This window comes from Pseudophryne corroboree, chromosome 3 (assembly GCF_028390025.1).
Source record: "Pseudophryne corroboree isolate aPseCor3 chromosome 3, aPseCor3.hap2, whole genome shotgun sequence".
In the NCBI taxonomy this organism is placed as follows: Eukaryota; Metazoa; Chordata; class Amphibia; order Anura; family Myobatrachidae; genus Pseudophryne; species Pseudophryne corroboree.
In genome coordinates, this window is record NC_086446.1 from 586,111,104 (window position 1) to 586,127,114 (window position 16,011).

Here is a 16,011-nt window from a genome sequence, read left to right on the forward strand (position 1 = left end):
AAGATAGCAAAGCGTTATCAGATGCCCATATCCTCTGTTCGGAATGTGATTAAGAAATGGCAGTCATCAGGAACAGTGGAAGTTAAAGCAAGATCTGGAAGACCAAGAAAAATATCAGACAGAACAGCTCGCAGGATTGTGAGAAAAGCAAGTCAAAATCCACGTTTGACTGCACGATCCCTCCAGGAAGATCTGGCAGACACTGGAGTTGTGGTACACTATTCCACTATAAAGAGATACTTGTACAAATATGGTCTTCATGGAAGAGTCATCAGAAGAAAACCTCTTCTACGTCCTCACCACAAAAATCAGCGTTTGAAGTTTGCAAATGAACATATAGACAAGCCTGATGCATTTAGAATAAAGTTCTGTGGACCGATTAGGTTAAAATCGAACTTTTTGGCCGGAATGAGCAAAGGTACGTTTGGAGAAGGAAGGGCACAGAATTTAATGAAAAGAACCTCTGTCCAACTGTTAAGCATGGGGGTGGATCAATCATGCTTTGGGGTTGTATTGCAGCCAGTGGCACAGGGAACATTTCACGAGTAGAAAGAAAAATGGATTCAATAAGATTCCAGCAAATTTTGGACGCTAACTTGATGCCATCTGTGAAAAAGCTGAAGTTAAAGAGAGGCTGGCTTCTACAAATGGATAATGATCCTAAACACACCTCAAAATCCACGGTGGATTACATCAAGAGGCATAAACTGAAGGTTTTGCCATGGCCTTCACAATCTCCTGACCTCAACATAATTGAAAATCTATGGATAGACCTTAAAAGAGCAGTGTGTCACAGACAGCCCAGGAATCTCAAAGAACTGGAAGACTTTTGTAAGGAAGAATGGGTGAAGATACCTCAAACAAGAATTGAAAGACTCTTGGCTGGCTACAAAAAGCGTTTATAAGCTGTGATACTTGCCAAAGGGGGCAGTACAAGGTATTAACTCTGTAGGGTGCCCAAACTTTTGCAGACGTCATTTTTTGTTTTCTGTTCTTTTGAAAGTGTAAATGATGGAAATAAAATCAAACTTTTTTTGACATGTTATAAGAATGTCTAATCTGTAATTTGATGCCTTTTGGAGATCTTTCCATCTTTCCTTGGCTTCTTTTTGCACATTAAAATGAATTTTAGCTGGGGTGCCCAAACTTTCAATCCCCACTGTAGTATACACTGCTGCACCGTTGTATAATGCCCACATGAATCTTTGGATTCATATATGCATGTGTACATCTGTCTCTAATACTAGCCAGTGCCTTCCCGGCCACTGACCTCACGCATGTCACTTGGTGGCACTGAATACTAAGTGATCACTGTGTAGCACATGCTGCTATGGCTGAGACAGCTGTTAGCAGGCAGAACTGACACAAACACACCCAGAAGGCACTGCGCCGACACTGATAAAACAAGTTATACCGAGTAAATTAATGTGAAGGATAACTAAAGTTTTAACTTAAACCTAAAGGGTGTTAAACCCCAAAGGCCAATGGCTCGTGACGGAGCATGATCATATATGTTTATTGTGGGTGTTGCTTCTGTAGGTGTGTAAAGGGCCCTACACACTGGGCGATTTGAACGATGAACGATAAACGATTTTTCAGTAATGATTTTTTTGCATACACACTGAATGATTTGTATGAACGATTGACATTGCAAACATCAATCTCATCCAAATTGGCTTACAATGATAAACGATGATAGATCATTGATGAACGACTGCGGGGACAGGCATCGTTGATGCCTCCACACTGTACGATATGAAAGATATATCATTCATTTTTCAACGATATCGCCCATTTTGCTATAAAATATCTAAAAGTGTGTAGAGCCCTTATGTGTGTGTCAATTATATGACTATTGGTTAGTTCTTGTTATGGGAAAGCAAGGAAGGGCATATACTGTATGTGATTGGAGCTGAACTTGGATAATGTTAAATGGTGTGACCTCTTTTAGTTTGGTGAATGCTGATAACCCTGCTGGAGTTCTGATACACCACTTGTGTGGGAGTTCCACCGTAAGTTGCTCTAAGGGTAGGTGGTTCACCAACGAATGGAATGTTGACTGTTTTTGTTAGTGTGTTAGTTATAAGTTATTTGCCGTTCTTCACTTTGTCACCACACCTTGCAATTTTTGTCAAATAAATGTGACCATTTTTTACACCAATGTCTGTCTCTGTTTCATTTTAGAATTATTATCTTTAAGTTACATTTTAGTTATTGGTGTGACATATACAATAACATTACAATTGGTGATCAGCTGTTTGCCATGATTCTATAAGAACATGCTCTTCTTGACTTACAGTGCTGTCCAACAGGGCACAAGATTGCATCTTTAAAAAGCCTCTACCCAATGAAGGACATTACCAAGGCAGATGAGTTTGAGGGACTAAGTGTTCTATTCATGAAGCAGTGAAAAGTGTGGAGAAGTGAGCCTGTGGAGAAGTTGCCCATGGCAACCAATCAGCTGCTCCATACAATTGTATAGTATGCAAATTATAAATGTTACTTCAATGCTGATTGGTTGCCATAGGCAACTTCTCCACTGGCTCACTTCTCCACTCTTTTTACTGCTTCATGAATAGACTCCTAAGCCTCAGATGCTGAGAAGGGGATCTGTAGACTAGCAATTGCTATAGGCTAGATCAGTGGCCTCCAACCTTAATTGGGGTGTGAGTTACTTTCGGAAAATAAAACCTCTGAAAGAGCTAACCCCTCACCCCAATGCACGCGCATTTCTGTAAAAGTAGGTGTGGCCTCACAAAAGTGGGTGGTGCCTCACAACTACAAGTATTGCCCCCTGCGTAGTGCCAGATACACAAATAATGCCCCCCAGCAGTGCCAGATACACAAAGAATGCCCCCCAGCAGTGCCAGACACACAAATAATGCCCCCAGCAGTGCCAGATACACAAATAATGCCCCCCAACAGTGCCAGATACACAAGTAATGCCCCCCAGCAGTGCCAGATACACAAATAATACCCCCCAACAGTGCCAGATACACAAGTAATGCCCCCCAGCAGTGCCAGATACACAAATAATACCCCCCAACAGTGCCAGATACACAAGTAATGCCCCCCAGCAGTGCCAGATACACAAATAATGCCCCCCAACAGTGCCAGATACACAAATAATGCCCTCCAACAGTGCCGGATACACAAATAATACCCCCCAGCAGTGCTGGATACACAAATAATGCCCCTCAGCAGTGCCAGATACACAAATAATGCCCCCTAGTAGTGCCAGATAGACAAATAATGCCCCCCAGCAGTGCCAGATATACAAGTAATGCCCCCCAGCAGTGCCAAATACACAAATAATGCCCTCCAGCAGTGCCAGATACAGTGCCCCAACCAGTGGCAGATACAATGTCCCCCACAGTGCCAGATACATGACCCCCGCAGTGCCAGATACAGTGGCCCACACAGTGCTCACTGCTGCTGGCTTCTTCTACAGCCACCGGTTCTGCTTCTCCTGTATGAGAGACGGAGGGGGAGGACAGTGCAGCGCGCACCTCTCCTGCGAAGTCTGGACTCCGGGGAGCAGCTGCGGTGAGGGTGACAGCGGTGGCGGCGGGAATTTTAAATATGGCGCCAGTAACTGAGCCAATCAAAGCTCGCGGTCCGGCAGCCAATCAGGTGCCGCCGCTGCCGGTCCGTGAGCACTGATTGGCTGACGGTTGACACCATATTAAAAATGAAGGGAGGAGGAGTGCCAGTGACTTGCCAAGTCCGTGCATTCTGCGTGCTACTGAAAATGCAATGGTGAGCTACTGGTTGCTCACGAGCGATGGGTTGGCGATCACTGGGCTAGATGTTTCTATAGTGGAGGGTGATGCTGTATTATCACTAAGTAGTCTCTTTGTTATTATAGTGTACTCTCTTATCATCCTTGTTGTTATTAAGTTTATCATTTCTGGTTTATCCTGCAATTATCCCTGCCTGTTAGTGCTTGAACAAAAAGGTAATTCTGAAATGTGTTGAATGGGTACAAAATTCCGGCGCACAGTATGCAGACGGTCAGGATCCCAACAACGAAATCCTATCATTCAAAATCTCTATAGATCCCAGTGAGTATTTTAACCCTAATCCTAACCCACCCCTCCCGCAGCCTAATTCTATAGATTCCCACCACCCCACTGCTCTACTAACCCTAGCCCGCCGCCTAGTGGCTAATTCCTCCGACAGCTTCCCGGGAATCGGTATCACTTTCACTAGATTCACATCAGATATATCTGATGCGATCTGTCATGTGCTGACAGATCGCATCAGATATATCTAATGCACACATGCCACATGTGATTGATCTGATCTGCTATTGTACATTGGTGGTGGGTGGGAATGGTCAGGGAGATGCTAGTCAAGTGACGCTTTAGATGAATCTGATGCAATACATCTGAAGTAAAACAAAACACTCTGATGTGCACCCAGTAGCGGATCTTGCCACGGGCAAGCAGGACTTTTGCCTGGGGCGCCGCCTTCTGGAGGGCGCCGGCGCCGTCCGGAGGGCGCCGCACCATGGCAAGATCTGCTGCTGTGCCCCCCCGTGCCGCTGCCCGCTGCCCCCTGTCGTCGGCTGCCCGTTATGAAGGGAAACTAGACGCTACGCGTCTAGTTTCCCTTCGTGGAGAGGACCTTTACTGTAATGATGTGCGGTGCGCGTTGACGTCATCGCGCACCGCACAGCAAAGGTCCTCTCCACGAAGGGAACTAGACGCTTAGCGTCTAGTTTTCCTTCGTGGAGAGGACCTTTGCTGTGCGGTGCGCGATGACGTCATCGCGCACCGCTCATCCTACTACAGTACAAGGGGCGTAACTGACCACGCCACCTGTATGAAGCCACGCCCCCTAATGCCGCCCGGGGCGCAAGAAGCCCCGGAACCGGCCCTGTGTGCACCTTATTTCTTCAGATCCAGATAAATCCTTGGTGCAGAACAAAAGCTCTATAGCTCAGACATATCTGCGGGGAGAAGGCTTATTAAAAGAAAAGTGTTAAATAATTTACTGAAGTTCATCTATAGTTCTTCCAGTGTATGGGAAAATGCAGTTATGTCCTTTTTCTATGTGGTTTCAGTAGTGCCAAATACAGTAGCCCATCTCAGCACTCCAGGTCCTAAGTCTGTAGGACATTCCAAGCGTCTTTTTTGCTCTCAATGCTCTTATTTGTGTGAATAAAACAACTGGTAGCGACAGACTTGCACTGCAAGTATACACTGATTACTGGGGTGTGTGACATTTGTACAACTGTGCAACCTGAGTCTGAATCTTTGTAGATCCGAGCAGCTGTGTGCTTCATCTGTGACTGTACATGTGTAAAACTAATTCCTGCATGGTTAATGTCGCAGCCTAGTGTATCAAGTACACTGTGAGCAGCTATTCACGGCATCTGCGACGCGACTAAGACGCAAATGTTTTTCAAAATCTACTGGCGGCTGTATTTATGGAAAAACTCAAACACACAGGGTCTCATTATGAGTTGGCCATAGACGGAAGTGATGGCTTCCTGTAAGTATGTGATGCGAGTCTGTGTTTTCTGATGAACTGTACTTGCAATTCCCTATGGCAAGGAGACAGTGCCTGTGGCTGGATCCTGGGAGCATATAAACCTACTGAAAGGGGGTAAAGTACTGTAAGGGACATTTGTGGATGTGTGGACGTGAATTGCGGCCAAGATGGACAGTGACAAGGTGCATATATTTGGAGAGACTTAACTTGCGGCTACTCGAAACCCTGGTGCAAGCTGTCTACTGACACAATTATGTCGCAGGTCATGTCTGATTTGCTGAATGCATCTAAGACACACCCTTAAATTCAAATTAATGTTATTTAAAAGTAGGATTACAGTGTACTGAATACTCATTTTTATAAAAAAAAAAGTATGTTTCCTACTCTGGAATGGAGGAAGGCTACCCATACTGTATTTTTATGAATGTTGCCTTTAAAAATAATATATACTTGAGTCTTGATCTGATTAGCATTTAACAGGTTCTAATAACCAATATCTGCATTTTCCAGCCATGTATTGTAATGTGTATGAATTGTGGACTGCTACAGCTGTGTCCTCATACATCTAGCCTCAATACTCCATGCTGTATGAGATGGGTGAGTGAGCCGCTAGGTCCCTTGTAACGTATATTTTTTTGGCATAAAATGCATCTTATTCGCAGCCCTACTAGGGTGCACCAGGAGACTGTGCTGATTAATTCGATATGCGATACTTGTATATCTGTGTGCAATGAAGTCTGTATATGAAGCACAATGGAGCTTGGCATGGAGAAAAGCCGCAGCTGCTGCATCGTAGCACTTTGTAACCAGATGCATAACCTAGTCCTGAGGCTGCTCCTCCATCCCCCTGCCTCATGCCTTGAACATCTCTGCTTTGCTTACATCCTGCCATCAGGCTACCTCCCACTTGCTTGCACCTCATATCATCTGTATGGTGCCCCTTCCCACTAGATTGTTAGCTTCTCAGAGCAGGGCCCTCTTTCCTCTTGTTGTCAAAGCCCCATTCTTGACACATTTCACTCGCAGCTCTCTTCTACTCAGTGACCATCATTACCGATTTTTTTTCTCCTGCTGATAAAGGCTCATCTCTATCTATGGCCGCCAACCCCAAGTAGTACGCTGATTACTCCCTCGCTACTTACATCTTAGCTGTATTATGGGGGTCATTCCGAGTTGTTCGCTCGTTATTTTTTTCTCGCAACGGAGCGATTAGTCGCTAATGCGCATGCGCAATGTCCGCAGTGCGACTGCGCCAAGTAAATTTGCTATGCAGTTAGGAATTTTACTCACGGCATTACGAGGTTTTTTCTTCGTTCTGGTGATCGTAATGTGATTGACAGGAAGTGGGTGTTTCTGGACGGAAACTGGCCGTTTTATGGGTGTGTGTGAAAAAACGCTACAGTTTCTGGGAAAAACGCGGGAGTGGCTGGAGAAACGGAGGAGTGTCTGGGCGAACGCTGGGTGTGTTTGTGACGTCAAACCAGGAACGAAACTGACTGAACTGATCGCAGATGCCGAGTAAGTCTGGAGCTACTCAGAAACTGCTAAGAAGTGTCTATTCGCAATTCTGCTAATCTTTCGTTCGCAATTTTGATAAGCTAAGATTCACTCCCAGTAGGCGGCGGCTTAGCGTGTGCAAAGCTGCTAAAAGCAGCTTGCGAGCGAACAACTCGGAATGACCCCCTATGTATTGAGAATTGTGGTGCTCTTTATTACCTGTACATTATTTTTGTTATTTATTTACTGTAATGCTAAGTTTTATCTCCCTGTACTGTCCTTTGTACGGCGTTGCAAAACACTTGTGGCGCCTCATAAATAAAATGTAATAATAATAACCAGATTCAGAGACTCAGTCTTCTAGTGAGTACTGATCAGAGAATTTATTTTTATTTAGTAACAGTTTCTTATATAGCGCAGCAAATTCCATTGCGCTTTACAATTGGAAACAACAATGATAAAACAAAACTGGGTTTTAACAAACAGTCACAGAGGTAGGAAGGCCCTGCTCGCAGGGCCGGTTCGAATGCCCTCGGCGCCCCGGGCAGGGAATGGGGGCGTGGCTTACTACAGGGGGCGTGGTCAGTCACGCCCCCTGTACAGCAGAAGCGCCGCTTAAATGCTGAGCGGTGCGCGATGACGTCATCGCGCACCGCACAGCAAAAGGTCCTCTCCGCGAAGGGAAACTAGACGCGTAGTGTCTAGTTCCCTTCGCGGAGAGGACCTTTGCTGTGCGGTGCGTGATGACGTCATCGCGCACCGCTCAGTAATGGTCCTCTTTGCGAAGGGAAACTAGACTCCCTTCACGGGACCAGAGCCGCAGGAGCCGGGGGGGACACAGCGGGCAGCGGAGGGCACAGCAGTGGTGGATCTTGCCATGGTGCGGCACCCTCCGGATGGCGCCAGCGCCCTCCGGAAGGCGGCGCCCCGGGCAAAAGTACTGCTTGCCCGTGGCAAGATCCGCTACTGCCTGCTCGCAAGCTTACAATCTATAAGAAGGGCTGTTTGGCTCGACTGCAGCAATGATCTATGAAGACACATCTGTATATTAGCATCTTTTGTACTTACAGTAAAGCCTCACCCCGATTTTCCCCAAGAGATGTTGTAAGGCAGTATAGACTTTACTGCAGTAAGTCTGCAGGATGCAGCCACCCCTCAGATGTGACTAGTTCAGAGAAGTGTCGAGTAGTGCAGAATGTGGTCTACACAGAGGTCAGTGTCAGAGGCACAGGATTAGAATGGTAAAATAGCATAAAGTCAGGGTCACAGTCTCAGATTATCAAATGGTAAGTCAAGGCAGAGGTCAGGGTCGGTGTCGTGAAAGCAGAGGTCTGTTACACAAGATATCAGTCAGAACTACAGTCTAACCGCTGCAAGGTAGTAAGACCTAATACTCTGGCACGTTCTAGGTGTTTAGAGCTTACATTTTATATATATATATATATATATATATATATATATATATATATATATAAAACTCATCTGAAATTTTGGCACCATCATCAGAATTTGCCTATGCCTTTAGATCACCCACAAGGCTATGCACCCACTCCTTAGGTAAATCACCACTGCCATAATGGTGGGGACCGTGAGGCAGTGGGGGGTACAGGTGTTGTTCTGTGAATCACAGGCATCATTGATATCTTTGGGAAGTTGGATTTCTATATAAGCATTTGGGTGGAAATCTCTTAAACATAGAAATAATTCACAAAACTAAGCAAGAATAAAATTATATGAAATTTCAGAATGACCTACAATGAAGTGCCATGATAATTGCACACACAAAAGCCACAGTATCTGTAGATAGGAAAAATGATGTATCCTAGTTAAACTCACTAAAAAGCTCATGGACTACATGTAACAGCCTGCGGGCTGCCAGAGGTGTGGAACTTTGTGCGAGTCTGCCTGTATTTTTAAAGCACCAATAATTTACAAGGCAAAACAAACCTGGTTTTGCCTTGTAAATGATTAGCACTTTAAAAATACAGGCAGACTCACACAAAGGGCCTAATTCAGTAAGGATTGCAAATTCGTCAGCATGCTGGGGGCCGCCCATCGCAGGGCAAGGCTGCCCAGCATGCTGACCGCCGCCTCCCCCTTCAACAAGCAGAAATTGCACTGGCATTGCAATTTCTGCTTGTTAGCAAAAATTAAGGTTGTCTCCTGCATCCGCCACCAAGTTTATGATTGCGGCAGCTGCGTGGGACGTCACGCAGCCGATGTGATCACACCCACGCCACGCCTCATTCGTGCCACACAGCCCCCCCATTTGCCAGCCTCCACCCCTGCAACACTCCGTCTCTGCCCTAAAAACGGAGAATTGCTGCCACATCCCTTCCCCGCCTCTGTCTGATTGACCGGCAGAGGCAATCGCATTTTCTGCACCCCCCCTTCCCTCCGCAGAAAATGCGGGTGCATGCGCCCGCATCTTTTTCGTATTTTTTGTGGCCGATTCAACCTGAATTAAGTCCCACACCTCTGCAAGCTCACAGGCTGTTATATTTAGCCCTATACAGTGTGCGTTAGAAAACTAATAAGCATGTTCCATTAACAGGTGAATTTGGCCAGCAACATGTTGGCTAGCATGAAGCACAGAAAAAAATTGTCTCGTGGGTGTATTGTGGGCCTGCAGCCAGACTTCTGTGCACATTTGAGGCGTGCTTACGGAGAGGGGATGCATATTTCGGTCAGATCTCTTGTAGCTAGCACGGGGTGAGGTGGGTGTCAGTGCTGAAACTGTCAGTTAGAGCTGATCCCGGTAAAACAGTGGGCAGTGCAATGCATATACATAAAGGCGGATGGATACATGCATGCATAGATGCACAGGTACTAGCATTAACATAAGGGAGTAAGAAGTTTATTCACTTAGCCTTGGAGAGAGATAAAGGGGAGAGAGATAAAGTCCAAGGGGAGATAGGCCAGTCAATCAGCTCCTAACTGACATGTTACAGGGTGATTGAAAAATGGAAGTTGGAAGCTGATTGGTTGGTACTCTGGGCGGGATGTACTAACCTTGCGGTGTACATCCCGCCACACACCACCGATCATTGCACCGATACCATATGCGATTAGTATTGCAAAGGACAGCTCTTCCAATAAGAGCTGTCCTTCGTGATGTGCTCCTGCCCCTGGACTTCCAGGTTTATGACCCAGAAGTCCATCTGCGCATGCACACGGCGGCCACGGGGCATGCCGGGAGGGTCCGATCGGATCCCTGTGACAGATTTCTATTTGGAGAGAAGCCCATAGGCTTCTATAGGGTAACACCAGCTTTTGCAGCTGTTACCGTCTGCATCGTAAAACTGGCGACCGGTGGTTAGTGCATACAGAAAATGCCGGAAAATCCAGAGAATTGTGTTTTTACCGCATTTTCCCATTAGTGCATCCTGCCCTCTATCTCCGTCCACTTTATCTCTTCCCAAACAGCTTACAGATTTAGGAGTCTATTTACTAAACTTTGGAGAGAGATAAAAAGGGGAGAGATAAAGTACCAACCAATCAGCTACCAACTGCCATTTTTCAATTACATCCTGTAACATGGAAGCTAGTACCTGATTCGCTAGTACTTTATCTACATCCACCTCATCTCTCTCCAAGGCTTAGTACATTGACCCCTTAGAGCAACATAGCTGAAGCACAACATTATTAATAAGCCCCAAAATGCTAATGGTGTTGAAAGCTAAAACGATTCCATACATTTTAAAAATTGCCAAGCACTGAAACAGTTTGCGGATCTTTTGCCAACACCTCACAAGAGAAATAAGTGTTCAAACACTAGTAGTGAGACATGTACAAAAGTATAACATGCAATCGTGTTACTGGCATTCATGAGGTCATTGGAGGTCACTCAAACTTCATGCAAGTTGTCTGTAGTTACAGACATATTCTAAGCATGTTGTAACTTATGGTCCTGAACGAGCAAAGTTTTGCAAATCTATGGCTAGCGAATACTCAGAGAAAAGTGCCATTTCTACTGTATAAATAACATGAATGATATAAAGCGTGCATAATGCAGATAGCCTCAATGGACATGAAATAACTTCACTGATGCATGTATAATGTTGAACATATGTGTATGCTGAGGTGTGGTTTAACTGAGTCAAGAATTAGTCATCTTTAAATTCCACTGAAGCTGGATCTCATTCAGAACTATAACAACACGTGGCTAATTTGCATATCTGACCATGCTAAACATGAAGTTGCTGGATGTATACATATTTCTGAAGTAGAAGGGGAATACAATGTTACAAATCTTATCCAGATCTCCCAGTTCTGCCAAGTTTCCTATAGTACTCTCATGATACATTTCATCTGCCAGCCTCCATGCACGAGTCACACAGAACCACCAGCCAAAACAGCTGCATACACAATATTTACAGTTCTATCTTCATTTTCCTATCATTACTGAAACTGTCCAATGAAACTGGATTAATGAACCAGAAGAGATAGATGTGGGAATTAATTAACCAGATGTGGTTTGTCTAGGAGAGAAAGTAGACAGGACATGTCAATGCCATGTGCACATACAAACAAGCAAGTCCAAGAACACTGTAGTATTATTTTCAGAAACACTAGAGGAGCCAGTAGTGTTGCACATACCTCTTCTTCCACTGCTAGAAATAACCGCACTCCAACATGAACAAGTATATTTTTGGCATAAGTTGAACTGATGCTCTCTGAGCTACAGTATTACATGATGTCCTTAGTAGAACTAGAATACAAAACTACGGGAGCTGTTCCGTTCAGAAGAACATTTAGCTAGGACAACAAAATACTAATTTTATGTATCTCAGCTCTTGTACTCATTAGAGAATGGTTAGAAAATGGAAAAATATGCACGTGCTATAAGGAAAATAATATACTTGTATATGGACTTTCTTACAATCCTTATGTGATTACCACTGCTTGTAAGAAATGGAACAAAATAGGTCCAACGTAGGTACAGAGACTAGATTCAACGCATCAAGCTTGCTACTGTATGTCATGACATTTTAGTGCATATAAACAGAAGTTTTAGAATACAACTATAGGTAACACTCCTTGACTTACCAGTCCATCACAGTTACTGATGGCCACAGTTCCTCCTGGCATATCAGTGATGTCTCCTGTATACACACAATCAGCATTTATTGAGTCATGAGAAATCTCCTTTAAATCCTCCTGCCACTCAACAGTAGCCTCGTGGGAAACCAGACGTCTGTTGGGCTTCAGGCGCAGATGTAGCTGCTCACCAAAGACCGTGACATTGAAATACAAGCACCTATCATCTGACTGGGTTGTTGGTGGATCAAGGACACTTCGGGCCAACCTCTGCCCAGGGTGCTTTAAGGTCAGTCCACCTCTCCTACTTCCTGCAGCAGACACCATGTGGGAAAGATATTGTCCTAGATGATCTGTACTGAATGGGACAATCACACCATATTCACTTAGCTTTCCAGAGAGGTTTTCTATTGGGAATAAATAAAAGCTATATAAGGCTTTAGAAACAATGACCTACATCATCTGAGCAGTGTTACTTACACATATGATCAATGGACATTTGGGCTACAAATATTGTACAATGGGCAATGAAAACATGTAATCACGATCAGCCAGTGGTCTAGTTCATGCACCAAACACATTTGTCCTAAAAGTACATATTGCTAAGGTTGTCGGGAACATAATGGGACTTGTATACAGAACAGTGGTTGTATGCTAACATACGGTCAGACAGAGCAGATCACTATTGTTACACATTGGCCTCAGTCTGTATTCTAAAGATTTCTAGCTTTCCCAGCTGCATACTCTCATTACACTTTCCCTGCCAGGAGGATCGAGCAACTTGCAGCCTCATCTGGATGGAGCAAGTTTATTGACACCTGTCAAAACAAACACACCTATGTTTTACTCTGCAAGTAACACTCATTGGGTAACATCCAAGTTGGCAGTCTCCTCCAAGAGAAGGACATTTGGCAACAACATATCTGATCACATTCACTTTCAAGATGTATACATAAATCAGCATACAACTGCACAGGAATGGAGTATGCTACCACAGACTAGCCGACCCATCTGTACATTTCATGCAGTGACCAGCAGCCAGGTTGGGTTATGTACATTTACACAGATTGTCTATTTAACACACCAAAAGGTCTGGAATATTAGGATGTTTCTTTAACACTAGACACATGGCAAAAGTTCCACTGACAGGACAGGGGCCAGTGAGCGAGGTCACTGTAGTGAAGTCTAACATTCTCCAGCTAGTGAGTTTTGTGTTAGATAAACTACTGACTGCTTATGTAATCAGGCATACATAGCACACAGTAAAACAAAGTGCAGTTACTTGCAATTAAGCAAAGCAAAAAATAACACAAAATAATAATGTAGGAATCTCTTTTGCAGCTTACAAATTGTGAAACTATACTTCAATAGCGGTTCATTCATTGTTTTAATAGAGCACCTGCCATTCAAAAGGATAAACTGTTTTACCCTAAATGAAAGACTTCATCAGATCAGTTTTAGGAGCAGCAGAAGGGAACTTCTAGGAAGTCATACCTTTAGAAATAAATGCATCTACAGTCAGCCAGTAGAGAGAGGTGAAAAAGCAAGAAACAATCCCATACATGTGGAGAAAATCCATTGGGTACAGCTTGGACAGGAGTTTGTACAGGTTTCCAGACAAGAAGCAGCAGAATGATATGGTATCCAATATAGCTGGTTCAGCAGCTTTTATCCTTCTTCTTTGGAGATTTCCTACTTTGCTCAGTTAGCCGGGCATTTAGTGTGAAAGAGAGAGAAGGATCTTGCAGGATTTTGTCCAGGCAGCCAGGCGTTTAACAGTCTGCTCTCCTCCTGTTGCAGTACTGCAGATTGACAGATCAGGAGAGGCACACTCTGGAGTGGTGGGGGAGAGACTTCAGTGAGGCTTTGATACAGTCTTTTTGGACCTTTATGAACTGTGCCTATCCAGGAGAAGCCCCATCCATTTAGGAAAGCAAAAGAAAGAAGGGAGGAGGAGAGAAAGAGAGTGAAAAAGGGAGGGAGGTCTGGATTTTCAGAGTACATTGCAGCCCCAGCCAGAGGATGCAAGTACTGACATCATCTGTAACATTGTAGTGCAGACACACCCTGGGTTCCCTCTGTCCCTCCTCTGGAGAGAGGGGGTCTCCCAAATCTGTGACATGTGAAACTCTACTGTGCCTGCCACTGTGGAATGGTAAAAAAAAAGAGAATGGTTCTATGTGCACTGTAATAATAGGCTCAGTGTTTCTACTAGGAAAAAGACACCACTATATTATATATATGTGTGTGTGTGTGTGTGTGTGTGTGTGTGTGTGTGTGTGTGTGTGTGTGTGTGTGTGTGTGTGTGTGTGTGTGTATGTATATTATTATTATATATATTATTATTATTATTACTACTATTATTTTGTAGTACGATACAGTGATGTCAGATCTGCATTGAACAGCCTAATTATAATTCCCAGATCAATAATATCTTTATCAGCTGTATAGTGCAGATTACAAATGTGGCTGTTGATTTTGGATTTGTGAGTCTTTGTAATTAATTTGTACATTTTTAGTTCAGTGACCAGTATCATTAATGTCAATGTTTCTTCCCAAAACTAGGAAAATGTTGTATATGCCAAGTGCAACTTTATTCAATGTATTCCCCTGCTCCTGGATTTTGGGACTGAGATGACTGGACAAACCACAGAATGCTACACACCAGGAAAATACATTGATCCTCAGTTTACTACTGGAAAGACGGGGGTCCCTTTTTGGATTATTTTATTTTTGTTTCTTTTACTAGTTGAGACACCACACGCAAAATGCCCACATAACACGTAACTATATCAAATTGATAGTCAATTAAACTGTGTTAAGAGAACTGTAAAAAAACAAACAAAAAACAAAACGCTTTTCTATAGTTCTTCCCATACAGTACTTACTTTTACATACTTGGCGTAATCCCAGAATGCCACAAAATGACATATGCACTGCCTGGAACTTCTAATCCTAGTGATCTTTAAATACACACACACAACCTCCCTCCACACCAAACCACAGCAGTCAATGGGCTAGATGTACTAAGCCTTGGAGAGAGATAAAGTGAAGAGAGATAAACTACCAACCAACCAGCTCCTGTCATTTTTCAAACACAACCTGTAACATGGCAGCAAGGAGCTGAATGGCTGGTACTTTATCTCCCTCCACTGTATCTCTCTCCAAGGTTTAGTAAATAGACCCCTTTATCTGTCTTCAAGGCTTAGTACATCTGCCATAGAATGTCCAAGGTCCTGGTACCATAGTCGTTTACATAGAAGGTTAAAGCATGGCTGTACAGTGCATCTGGAAATTATTCACAGCGCTTCACTTTCTCCACATTTTGTTATGTTACAGCCTTATTCCAAACTGGAATAAATTAATTTTTCCCTCAAAATTCTACACACAATACCCCATAATGACAATGTGAAAAAAGTGTTTTTGAGATTTTTGCAAATTTATTAAAAATAAAAAACTTAGAACTCACATGTACATAAGTATTCACAGCCTTTGCTCAATACTTTGTTGATGCACCTTTGGCAGCAACTACAGCTTCAAGGAATTTTGAATATGATGCCACAAGCTTGGCACACCAATCTTTGGGCAGTTTCTCCCATTCCTCTTTGCAGCACCTCTCAAGCTCCATCAGGTTGGATGAAAAGCGTCGGTGCACAGCCATTTTCAGATCTCTCCAGAGATGTCCAATCGGATTCAAATCTGGGCTATGGCTGGGCCACTCAAGAACATTCACAGAGTTGTCCTGAAGCCACTCCTTTGATATCTTGGCTGTGTCCTTAGGGTCGTTGTCCTGCTGAAAGATGAACCATCGCCCCAGTCTGAGGTCAAGAGCGCTCTGGAGCAGGTTTCCATGATGTCTCTGTACATTGCTGCATTCATCTTTTACTCTGTCCTGACTAGTCTCCAAGTTCCTAACGCTGAAAAACACCACCACCATGCTTCACCGTAGGAATTGGCCTGGTGATGAGCGGTGCC

General features: G+C 44.0%; 1 protein-coding gene across 3 annotated transcripts in view; it reads right to left on the bottom strand.

Annotated features, from left to right (window-relative positions):
* The window catches only part of ADAMTS14 (ADAM metallopeptidase with thrombospondin type 1 motif 14), a 363,846-nt gene extending 349,792 nt beyond the window's left edge, over positions 1-14,054 (bottom strand). For 2 of the 3 annotated variants that reach the window (XM_063961436.1, XM_063961435.1), the window contains exons 1-2: positions 13,531-14,054; positions 12,046-12,443 (exon numbers count right to left, since the gene is read on the bottom strand). In XM_063961436.1, the coding sequence (XP_063817506.1) occupies positions 12,046-12,443; positions 13,531-13,615 (483 nt within the window). In that variant the 5' untranslated portion in view covers positions 13,616-14,054. Of the gene's footprint in view, positions 1-12,045; positions 12,444-13,530 lie in introns of those variants that run through there. The other variant, XM_063961437.1, reaches the window with a different exon arrangement.
* Positions 14,055-16,011: the final 1,957 nt, after the last annotated feature.